The following is a 10,950-nucleotide window of genomic DNA, read 5'->3' as shown; positions in this document are numbered from 1 at the left end:
CTCAAATTTATCGTTTGACTGAAAATTATCGTTTGACTGAAGCAGACCAACACCCCGAAGGGGGGTGGGGCTGCTGACCTAAAGAGACGGCTATTGCGTGATTGCGGGAGCCGGAGGGGTCTGGCGTTGTATAAAGATCTACTAACCACCTTTCTCTTCCCCTCCCCTCCTTTTCTTCCCATCTTCGATCCTCTGAATTGCTTCATCCAGCTCTTACCCTCTCCCTCCATTCACAATGGCTCAGGAACGCGCTGCTCCGTATGTCTTCTTCATCTCCTGTCCCTTCCCCTCTTCCCCTCTTATCACATTCTAACGGCTTTGCAATAGCCTCCGTCTCGGCTCTGTTGCCCCTAACTTCACTGCCGACACCTCCAACGGTCCCATTACCTTCCACGACTACATCGGTGACAGCTGGGCCATCCTCTTCTCTCACCCCGTGAGTATCACCCGAGAGATCCGAAGAAACCGAACTCGCAGACTCATAGCTGCCATAGGATGACTTCACCCCCATTTGCACCACCGAGCTTGGTGCTTTCGCCAAGCTTGAGCCCGAGTTCACTGCCCGTGGCGTCAAGCTGATCGGTCTGGTGAGTCCAATAACTGATCCCCTACCTCCCCTGGCTTCACTAACAATACCCCAGAGCGCCAACGGCACCGAGTCCCACCACGCCTGGATCAAGGACATTGATGAGGTCACCGGCTCCAAGCTTACCTTCCCCATCATCTCCGACCCTGAGCGCAAGATCGCCCACCAGTACGACATGGTCGACTACCAGGACACCACCAACGTCGACTCCAAGGGTATGGCTCTGACCATCCGCTCTGTCTTCATCATCGACCCCAGCAAGAAGATCCGTCTGATCATGACCTACCCCGCCTCCACCGGCCGTAACACTGCCGAGGTTCTCCGTGTTGTCGATGCTCTCCAGACCACCGACAAGCACGGTGTCACCTGCCCCATCAACTGGCTCCCTGGTGATGACGTTGTCATCCCTCCCCCCGTCTCCACCGAGGATGCCCAGAAGAAGTTCGGTGACGTCCGTGTGGTCAAGCCGTAAGTGCTTTCTCCTCTGTACAGAAGAAACCGGACTCAAACTCACCGGATATAGTTACCTCCGCTTCACCAACCTCAAGAAGGAGTAAATGGAAGTAAGCAGTGATCCAGTTCTTCCAAGGGAAGATACTGCGACCATGATGAATGGATGAACGCGGATAAGAAAAAGGGTACGATGGTTTATGTCTAGTACTATTTGATACCTCTGATGATACAATCTATTTAACTCAAATTCTCGTACGGGTGGAGTCATATGCAGGAACCATGCCTGCAAGGATAGATTTAATTAACCGGCCACGGTCCTGCAGCAGCAGTACCGAACTCCCGTAGCTAGTTGCCATCCGGACGGACCGGCTGAGACCTGCAGGCTGCAAAGTGGTGTGCATACAAGGACGGTGTATTATTGTCTGGATCAGGGAGGACCGTGGATGCCCGAGGATTCAGGCGTTTGCATGTGTTTCCTGAGGCTCCACCAGCCGACGCCCAATGATGATGGCCGTAGCCTCTTCCCTCCCTTCGCCTCAACTCCTCCTTTTCCTCTCCCACTCGCCGTCCAGCTGTCTTCTGCTCTCGCTCTTCTGCCCGCCATCCTGTCATCCCCGCAAGTGGAACGTTCATTATCTCCGGATTTTGCTCACCTTTGGCTTACGGTGGGGAACGGAAGACGAGGTCGATCGAAAATCGTCCTGTCGCTTGTTCTCCGACTCCCGCAGAACGATCGACCCCCATTGTCTCCTCTTACGATTAGTCCGCGATTCTTTCGCTCGCTCGCTCGCTGTGCCGTCTCGAATGCCTTTGCGCCAGTTGATTTGACGCTCAAGATATTGCCCTGGTGATTAATCCTACCGGACAGAATAAGCGAGTTGGCTTCCACGGATACCTGGGAGCGGTCAGGGAACAAGCAAAACAGCAACATCGGAACACCTCTGTGGAGAACCTTCTCTTGCCAATATGATGTCCAGGAGCCAGTCAAGCCTGGGTTATTTAGACTCGGTCAGAGACGATCCTGCCACCGCAGGTCAGTCTCAGCCTTCTGCCGCGTCCGGTCCGATCAATCTCTCGGGACTGGTATGCAATGTCCGTCGCACGACAGGTAGAGAACCACACCCCCTGGTCGGGGCCACGACGACCATCTTGGGCGATAAGCTTTACGTGTTTGGAGGACGCATCCTCTCCAAGAGCCGTCCGCAGTTGACGTCGGATATCTACGAGCTGGACTTGATTCGGCGTCACTGGACGAGGATTGAGGCTACCGGCGATATACCCCGACCAAGATACTTCCACAGCATGTGCGCTCTCGGGGACAATAAGCTCGTCTGCTACGGTGGCATGTCTCCTGCCCTGAACCCGTCCAGTGACCCTGCGACGGCGGGGTCTCCGGGTCAAGAAGCCCAGCCAGAGGTGGTCGTCATGTCGGATATCCACATCTTCGATGTCCCTTCGCGGACATGGACTCGGGTCCCCGCTGCAGAGTCACCCCAGGGACGATATGCGCACTGCGCGACAATCCTGCCCTCCAGCGCCTGCTTTACCTCTGCCACGGCTCCGCTCTCTGCAATCCACCACAACCCGGCGTCGGCGAACCCACACCAGGGCTCCATCGGGGTGGATATCGACGGATTTGGCGGTGCGGAAATGGTCGTGGTGGGCGGACAGGACAGTTCCAACCATTATATCGAGCAGATCAGTGTGTTCAACCTGCGCAGTCTGAAATGGACCAACACGAGCATGTTGGGGCGGAGCTGCGGTGCGTACCGCAGTGTCGTGGCCCCGTTGGTTGGGATGAAAGTCTCGGATATTGGATCGGCTTCGGTGGACAAAGACGCTCACGAGCCTGTGGACGAAGGCGAGACTGAGGGATGCCCGATGTTGATCTATTCCAACTACAACTTCCTCGACGTCAAACTGGAACTTCAAGTGCGATTGCCGGATGGCCGCTTGGTGGAAAAGCCCATGCAAACTACGACGTCGCCCCCCGGGTTGAGATTCCCGAATGGCGGCGTGATCAATGGTCATTTCGTCGTAAGCGGTACTTACCTGACCTCCTCGAAGCAGGAGTATGCACTGTGGGCGCTGGACCTGAAGACCTTAACCTGGGGCCGGATCGATGCTGGCGGCTCGGTCTTTGGCCACGGAAGCTGGAACCGTGGGGTTCTATGGCCGAGAAGAAATACGTTCGTTATCCTGGGCCATCGGAAGCGCAGCCTGGTCGATGATTACAACCATCGACGGCTCAATTTCTCCCATGTCTGCATGGTGGAGCTGGAGGCATACGGGCTCTACAATAACACCTGTAGGACTGCCCCGAGGTCCGGATATGTGTCCTACAGTGCGCCGACGGTTCCGGCATCGCTCCAGCATAAGCTGACGCAGTTGACGTCTGGTGGACGGCCCTTCTCGTCGGCCTCGGACGAGCTGGGGAGACTCGCCCAATCTCTCCCTGAAATGGCCGATATGGAGTTGCAGGCTGTCGGGGGAGAGCGAATCCCCGTCAACTCGCGGATTCTGTCTCGAAGATGGGGTCCCTACTTCATCCAACTCCTCCGCGAGTCCTCCGACAGTGGCCTCTCCGACTCGGCAACCCTCCGGCCGGCCGCCCAGATGTATCCGAACCGCAACTCGAGCATCACGATCACGCCCTCCATCGGACAGAACAGCAGCTACTCCAACGCCACCACCCTTGTCAGCCACAATTCCGCTTCTTCCAAATCCTTGTTAGCGAATCTTGAGATACCCTCTGCGCATACTCTACCTCCGACCTCTCGCCCCCGTATTCTCTACCTCCCGCACACCTTCCTCACCCTGCAAGTCCTTGTCTACTACTTCTACACCTCGTCTCTCCCGCCCGCCGGATCCTCCCTTTGCACGCCCCAAATCCTCTGCTCGCTCCTCCAGCTCGCACGTCCCTACCAGATCGACGGGCTCCTGGAGGCCACTGTTGAACGACTCCACCAGCTTCTCGACGGCCGAAACGCGGCCGCCGTCTTCAACGCCGCAGCCATGGCAGCCGGCGGCGGCAGAGGCACGGGCTTCACCAGCGGGCCTGGCGGTACTCTCGAAGCCCTAAACGGCGTACACGCGTCGCACGACGTGCGCACCGGCACCGACACCACGTCACGCAGCCACCTCACCTCCGACTCTTCCGACACAGAACACGGGCCGGCGTCGGCGGCGCCGTCAGTTGAGAGCAGCTCCGCCGGCACGGGGTCGCGCGGCATACCCCTCCGCATCAACACCAACCTCTTCACGCGACGCCATCGCAGCGCCACAGGTGACCGCGACCGCGAAGACTCCATCAGCAACGCCAGCACGTCGACGTCCGCCTCCACCAGCACGAGCTTCGACTCGCCCGATCCCGACGACCCTACGATCCGGTCGGCCTCGGCCCACCACCACCGCCGGCGCGATACCGACGCCGAGCTGCGTCCCGAGCGTGAGATCTGGACCGGCGATCTCAGCTGCGTCATCGGTCTGCAGAAGCGCGGACTGCGCGGGCTGATGGAGGGACGTCGGCTGCGGGAGCGCAACACCAAGCCGGCCAGTACGGGCGGCGGACCGGTGTCGGTTCCAGTGGATCATGCAGCGGGGGCGTGACCAATGTTTCTCCATTTTATAGGCTTCTTTCTGTTCCATTCGAAGAGCATCCCATTCTTGTCTGTTGTATATTTGCGTGACTGCGCGCCTATTCGTATGCTATGTTGAGGATTTTGGGCTGGTCTGGATTATAGAATTTATACATATGGATGACGCACAAACTCGTATTCGTAAGTGTATTCGGCTACATAAACTGACAAGGGTACAATGCATGCATTCATTCCATTTCCAAACAAGGGCCACAGTAGGGCGGCCCGGGCCGAGCGCGCGGGCGGACGGGACGGGCAGGCTACTCTCGTTGACGAACCATATTCCGCGGACTGGCCAACACCCACGCCTCCCAGAGCGGGCCCTGCTCGCGGCCCACGCTGACGCCGTTATCGCCGAGATCATCGGCAGCGAGAGACCGGAGGCGGTCGAGGGTGGCGGGGGTCAACGCGCGACGGGCGTTTCCGCGCACGGGGACCGACCCCACCGCCGCCGCCGCCGCCGCCGACGAAGATGGGATGTTGAGGGCGACGGCGGGCGGGGGCAGGACGGCAGGCGCAGGCGGCAGGGTGTAGTCTTGGAGGTGGCCGGCGGGGAAGTCGAGGGGATCGACGAAGTGGGAGGCGTAGTTGATATGGCGGAGATCGAGGCGGTCGAGACGGTCCATCTCGTCGTGAAGGACGGCCAGCACGTCGCGCCAGCGGCCGCGGCGGGCGTCGTCGAGACACACGCTGGTCAGACGGAGTTCGCGCAGTGGGCGCCGGTGGCGGCGGAGGAGGGCAATGAGCTCGTCGGCGGCGACGCGCCAGCCGTGCAGGCTGAGGGCGCGTAGGCGCTTCCACTGGACGCGGTGGAAGACGGTGTCGAGCGGGAGGGACAGCGGGCGGGCGGTGGCGGGGAAGCCGAGGTGGATGGCGGAGAGGTTGGTGGCGGCGCGGAAGACGTCGTGGAAGACGGGCTCGAGGGCACGCATCTTGGTCGAGAGGTTCTTGGGCGCGTGGAAGGTGACGTCTAGGCTGGAGAGGCGGGCGGCGAGCGCGGCCAGTGTGGTGGTGGGCGTGTGGACGAGGCGGAGGGTGGCCTCGGGGCTGATCTGGGGGCCGACAAAGCGGACGGCGGTGATGGGGGATTCGAGCAGCGCGACGGAGAGGCCGGTCACGGCGCGGGTGCAGGCGCAGTCCCAGTCGAGGCGGGTGGATGAGGAGGAGGCGTCTTCTTCATCGTCGCGGCGGCGGCGGAGATGGTCGAGAAGGCGCTCGTCGGCGGCGTCCTGCAGGCGCAGGAGCTTGATCTGCTGTAGGGACGGGAAGGCGGCGATGGCGCGGCGAAGCAGGGTCAGATCGTGGTCACCGTCGACTATGGCGGTCTGCTCGTGCAGACGGCGGCGGTGGATGAGAGCCGCGGGGAGATGATCGTCAGCGAGGAGGTCGGGCCAGCCTGCGGACGGGATGGAAGGTCAGCGAGCTCGCGTCCTGACGCGGGATGGGCAGGTCTTGCAGAGACAGTACCGCTTCCTTGGTAGAAGGGTCGCACCATGTACGTCAAGTATCTCACATGACAGGCCAGCTGCATGCGGAGAAGCTCCTCCAGGCGTTGGAAGCCATCGAGGGAGAAGCGCAGGACGAAACGAGGGAACTTCCGGGGGGTAGCAATGCGCATGAAGCGACAACAGACGAGGCGGAATCGATCCAGCTCCGAGCGTTCGCCGTACGCGTGGGGAATGATGCCGTTGGAGGAGGGAGTATCATCGTCCAGGAAGGGAGAGAGGGAGCTCTGGAGCAGAAACGAGAGGATATCACTGATCAATTCATCGGCCAGGTCGTCGAGCTTTGCCATTGTCCGCGAAGGAGAGCGCCGTGATGCACGACATGGACTCGACGAGAAGATGGAGGTAAGGGGGGAAAGCAGAGAGAAGAAAAGGACCGGAGAGATCACAGAAAAAGAAAAGAGAGGATGACAGATCGTCTCATGGCGACGGATGCAGCAGCGCTTGCAGAGCGAAGCCGAAGCCGAAGCAGACGCAACAGGGACCAGTCGATGCGAAACAGCCAGCTTCACCTCGAACAGTCACATGACCGCGCTGGTATGCGAGTTCGCTGCAGGAAGGCCACCGTCGCCGTTGGATTGGAGGAGGAGGGAGCAGTCCCGGCGCTTATATACAGTTCGACATGCCATTCTACACACTTCCACCTCGCCGGGGCCAATCATCCCCGCGCCAGTTCCATCCGTCGTCGTCGGAGCTCGGTGCTGCTGATCTTGGAGGCAAAGCCCTCCACATCATCGGAGGGGACCTCCCCTGAATGCAGGATGTCGACTTCAAACACCTCCAGACCCTTCCATCCCCTCTTCGCCCGCTCCTCGTTGACGGCCGCACCCCCGGAACTGGTCTCTTGGGAGACCACCAACGCGCTGATGCTCTCATCCGTGATGGTCGGTCCAAACGGGTCTGAGATCTGGACCAGCTTCAGGGTCAACCAGGGCCGGACCTCCATCAACGTGTACTTCCCATTAGGACCGGGCTGAGAGACCCGTTCGATCCGGGGGGCGCTATTCGCTGGAGGACAGAAATCCATAATGGCCATCAGAAAGGACGCCGGACTCGCACAGCGCTCCTCCCAGCTTTCCAGAAACTCGGCGTATTTTTTCTTCACCAGCAGTTCATCACCCGTCACGCCGATTGTCAGTAGCCCCCCACGTCCGGAGGTGGTGCTCTGGATCGGGTCCAGGGCAAGAGCCGTGGCCGTGAGGAGCTGCTTGTGGCCAATGTGGAAATGATCAAACGTGCCTCCTACAGCGACCGAGTAGTGCGGCGCGGTTGATTTCGCTACATCCTCGGCAACAATGAGCGACTCGGATAACGTCCAATTGGGAACTCCGGAGATGGCTTCCACAGCTCCGGCATTGGGATCCTTGGCCTGGGCATAAATACTACTGAACGCTGTGGCCAGCGTTTGACCTACTGCATTATCCGGGTGGTAGACAGCATCCCATAGACGCGCAGATCGTGCGAGCGTCTCCAGATCCAAGATCGGACCCGTCTGCGCAACGGGGACCGTTTCCCGGGTGGGGTTGGTCACGGTGTCAAAATCCAGGAAGATTACTCGGGCATCGATGCCGCCGGGGCCACCGAGTTCGATGTTGCGCTCAACCGAGACGATACCGATGAGCCTGTAGATGTTGGCGAGAAAGCGTCGAAGGCTTCCATACATGCGGGCACGAGGCTGATGTCCGGGAGAGAGTAGACCTGGTAAAGAGAGAGCAATGTCTAGAATGGCGGACTGATTGAGCCCGTCGAGAGACTGGGCGAGTCTTGAGTAGACGGCGGAGAGAATTGGCTCATAGGCGTCTTTAAACAGGGGAAAGGATGAGGATGGCGGGGGAGGGAGTAAGAGGAGAGCCGAGGTCTGAGCGGTGGGATCGGGCATGTTGAGGAGATGGATGATGCAGGAGAATGGAGAATGTAGGAACCGACGTAGAAGAATAGCTGGAATGTAGAAGTGGGAGAAGTAGAAGAAGAAGTAGAAAAGAAATAGAAGAAATAGAAGTAGTAGAAGTAGAAGTAGATGGATGAGTGGATAGAGTCCCCGCCCCGCTGACTCAGCCGGCCAGACATGCGAGCGCGACAATCAATAACGACGACAAATGCGCTTTGGCTTCTTCTCCTCATCCCCTTCATCTCCTCCCCTCGTTCCCCTTTGCTGAGCTTCCACCATGTTTTGAGATCCTCCTCTCCCTGTCGATCGCTCTGGTGTGATCTAGCATCCAGACCGCACTCACTGTCGGTGCTGTCGGAGCTTCCAGCTGCAACTTCGCACCTCCTGTTGTACATCGTTCCACCTCGTCTCGGGACAGCTGCAACCACCGGGGACTCACAATCCCAATCTGCCGCCGTCAGATACAGTCGGATCACTGCCTGAGAGTCCCCTTTCCTCTGCCTTCGGCTTTGACACCATGTCGAACCCGAACCAGCCTTTCGAATCGTCCCGTCGGGCGACCACCTACGGACGTCAACCGGAAGAGCTTCATATCCCCACGGGGGGCGCCAACCTGCAACGACAGTCCATGTCTCATGAATTCCCCCCTCCTTCCGATAACCACGTTCCCTCGATCAACGTCCATCCGTCCAGCTCCCAGCCCAATCAGTACGGCAACAGTAACGCCGGAGGTGCTCTCCCTGGAGCGCTGCAGCCAGGCAACGCAAGTCGACCCCCCGTCGTCTCTGTGAACACCGCCCCGTCGGTACTTCCCACTCTCCCTCAGTTGTCCACCCAGATGTCACAACAACAGCAATCGGCGCCACAATCGCAACCCCCGCAGCAACCGCCTACCACACCTCGCTCCGCCATGGCCAATGCTCACGGACACTCCCGCTCCAGCCCCGCCGGATTTGATCCGCCCAAATACAAGTCCGGTGCAGCAGAGACCACGAGATATGGAGCCTCGCCGGGTGCTGGGTTCCAACCCCATACGCCTCAGGGTGCGAAGTACTCCCCCTTGGGACTGGCTGATATTCGGCCCCCGGGAGACCTTCTGGCTGACGCCATGACGAATCCCGGGCTGCCGCAACCCAATGGGGACAACCCGGTGCCTACCAACAGCAACTATATCGCCCCGTGGCCCATCTACGCTGTAGATTGGTGCAAGTGGCCCGTCTCTGGAGGGTCCGGTTCGGGCGGGAAAATCGCCTTGGGGAGCTACCTGGAGGATAATCATAACTATGTACGGCCGATCGTCTTGTTTTCGTGTTTTAATGGGCTTCTACTAACGCACTCCCAGATACACATCATTGACACCAACTGGTCCCAACCGGATCCGGACACCCCCGATGCCGTGCCGGGGGATATCAAGTTGGACTTTGTGAAGTGTGCAGAAGCCAATCACTCGTATCCGGTGACGCGAATCGTGTGGGAACCACCGTCTAGCCAGAAATCGTCAACCGATCTCCTAGCGACTTCCGGTGACCATTTACGACTCTGGTCCCTGCCGTCACAGTCCGCCTTGTCAGCGTCCAACTCAATCACGCGACCGGCGGGGCAGAGAGAAGCCCCTACACCGAAGCTGGCCCCGCTGGCGTTGCTGTCCAACTCCAAGTCCCCCGAACACACGGCGCCCATTACGTCGCTCGACTGGAACACTATCTCTCCAAGCCTGATCATCACATCCAGCATCGACACCACCTGCACCATCTGGGACATCCCGACCCTGACGGCAAAAACGCAGTTGATCGCCCACGACAAGGAGGTATACGATGTTCGATTCTGCGCCAACAGTGTCGATGTCTTCGTCAGTTGCGGTGCGGATGGCAGCGTCCGCATGTTCGACCTCCGGAGCCTGGAACACAGCACAATCATCTACGAGCCAACGGAAAAGAATGAGAAATGTATGACGCCATCTTCCCGGATCCCATCCATCCAACATGCACTGACCAAAATCGACTACAGTGATGAGCCCAGGAAACGGCAGTCCCTCTGCCCCATCCGCGGCATGGCCACCACCGCTACTGCGCATCGCAGGTAAGGCTCCCCTCACGCCCTTGGCCCATCAGCCACCGCTGACACTTCACTTCCAAGCCTCCCCGCACGACGCCCACCTCCTCGCTACATTCTCCCAAGACTCCAACATCGTCCGGGTGCTTGATGTCCGACAGCCGGGACAAGCCCTCCTGGAGCTCAAGGGCCATTCCTCGTCGATCAACTGCGTCGAATGGTCGCCCAACCGCCGCGGCGTCCTGGCGTCTGGCGCGGACGACTGCTTTGTCCTGCTCTGGGACCTGATCAACCAGCACAACGCCGTTCCCGTGCCCCCCGTGGTCCACAACCCGGGCGCGCCATCCACCACCTCCGAGCGCGGCCCCGCCGCCGCCTGGCAGAGCGAGTACGAAGTGTCAAACATCAGCTGGTCGCCGCAGGGCGGCTCCACCTCGTCTGGACACCCGCGGGATTGGCTGGGGGTCTGCGGGGGACGTGGCATCTGGGGGGTTGCATTATGACCGGATCTTTATTGAAAGAGAGAACAAAAAAGATATGCATCTTAGATACGTCTGGTTTTGTCTGGTTTCTTTCTCTCTTTCTTATTCTTTGGCACGCTATCTTGGTCTTCTTGTTCTGTTCCATTTCTGGTTTATATACCTCTTTTTTCTGCCTCGGTGCTTTCCCGCCTCTTGTTTTTACGGATAAACGTGACGTGTGGGCGACTTGACGTCGGCCGGCGTTTATGTCGGCGGTTTGGTTCAGCATGGTCTGGTACGAGTGAATGAATGAATGAATGAGCCATTGAATAGTCTGCGTGGGAGCTGGTTCGTAAGGGCTACACTG

At 59.2% G+C, this 10,950-nt stretch overlaps 4 protein-coding genes across 4 annotated transcripts; 2 read left to right on the top strand and 2 right to left on the bottom strand.

Moving 5' to 3' along the window:
* Nucleotides 1-235: 235 nt before the first annotated feature.
* On the top strand, nt 236-4,756 carry BDV59DRAFT_194704 (putative regulatory protein Ral2; the record flags this gene model as incomplete). Its single annotated transcript, XM_073692441.1, has 5 exons — nt 236-258; nt 328-436; nt 543-1,054; nt 2,053-4,595; nt 4,671-4,756. The coding sequence occupies 5 exons, from the start codon at nt 236-238 to the stop codon at nt 4,754-4,756; spliced, it is 3,273 nt and encodes a 1,090-aa protein (XP_073545785.1).
* A 50-nt stretch (nt 4,757-4,806) lies between these two features.
* Nucleotides 4,807-6,656, bottom strand: BDV59DRAFT_76546 (F-box domain protein). Its single transcript, XM_073697069.1, has 2 exons — nt 6,145-6,656; nt 4,807-6,073 (listed from the first exon to the last, which is right to left on the bottom strand). The coding sequence occupies exons 1-2, from the start codon at nt 6,470-6,472 to the stop codon at nt 4,938-4,940; spliced, it is 1,464 nt and encodes a 487-aa protein (XP_073545784.1). The 5' UTR covers nt 6,473-6,656; the 3' UTR covers nt 4,807-4,937.
* Nucleotides 6,657-8,167, bottom strand: BDV59DRAFT_76545 (putative pantetheine-phosphate adenylyltransferase). Its single transcript, XM_073697068.1, has one exon. The coding sequence runs from the start codon at nt 8,059-8,061 to the stop codon at nt 6,841-6,843; it is 1,221 nt and encodes a 406-aa protein (XP_073545783.1). The 5' UTR covers nt 8,062-8,167; the 3' UTR covers nt 6,657-6,840.
* Nucleotides 8,168-8,292: 125 nt separating this feature from the next.
* Nucleotides 8,293-10,913, top strand: BDV59DRAFT_183552 (WD repeat protein). The gene is made up of 4 exons (XM_073690549.1): nt 8,293-9,355; nt 9,413-10,016; nt 10,078-10,149; nt 10,207-10,913. Exons 1-4 carry the CDS (start codon nt 8,588-8,590, stop codon nt 10,623-10,625), a joined length of 1,863 nt encoding a protein of 620 aa, XP_073545782.1. The 5' UTR covers nt 8,293-8,587; the 3' UTR covers nt 10,626-10,913.
* Nucleotides 10,914-10,950: the final 37 nt, after the last annotated feature.

This window comes from Aspergillus ambiguus (assembly GCF_047715705.1).
Source record: "Aspergillus ambiguus strain CBS 117.58 unplaced genomic scaffold BDV59scaffold_28, whole genome shotgun sequence".
Taxonomy (NCBI): domain Eukaryota; kingdom Fungi; phylum Ascomycota; class Eurotiomycetes; order Eurotiales; family Aspergillaceae; genus Aspergillus; species Aspergillus ambiguus.
Note: the sequence above shows the minus strand (reverse complement) of the source record. Positions and strands in the feature narration are given on the sequence as shown.

What these genes read in the sequence shown, in the direction of transcription:
- BDV59DRAFT_76546 (XM_073697069.1), bottom strand. Translation starts at nt 6,472, where the DNA reads ATGGCAAAGCTCGACGACCTGGCCGATGAATTGATCAGTGATATCCTC. An exon ending in ACCCTTCTACCAAGGAAGCG is followed by an intron (nt 6,074 to 6,144) that starts GTACTGTCTCTG and finishes TCCCGTCCGCAG; the next exon opens with GCTGGCCCGACCTCCTCGCT.
- BDV59DRAFT_76545 (XM_073697068.1), bottom strand. Translation starts at nt 8,061, where the DNA reads ATGCCCGATCCCACCGCTCAGACCTCGGCTCTCCTCTTACTCCCTCCC.
- BDV59DRAFT_183552 (XM_073690549.1), top strand. Translation starts at nt 8,588, where the DNA reads ATGTCGAACCCGAACCAGCCTTTCGAATCGTCCCGTCGGGCGACCACC. An exon ending in TGGAGGATAATCATAACTAT is followed by an intron (nt 9,356 to 9,412) that starts GTACGGCCGATC and finishes ACGCACTCCCAG; the next exon opens with ATACACATCATTGACACCAA. An exon ending in AACGGAAAAGAATGAGAAAT is followed by an intron (nt 10,017 to 10,077) that starts GTATGACGCCAT and finishes AATCGACTACAG; the next exon opens with TGATGAGCCCAGGAAACGGC.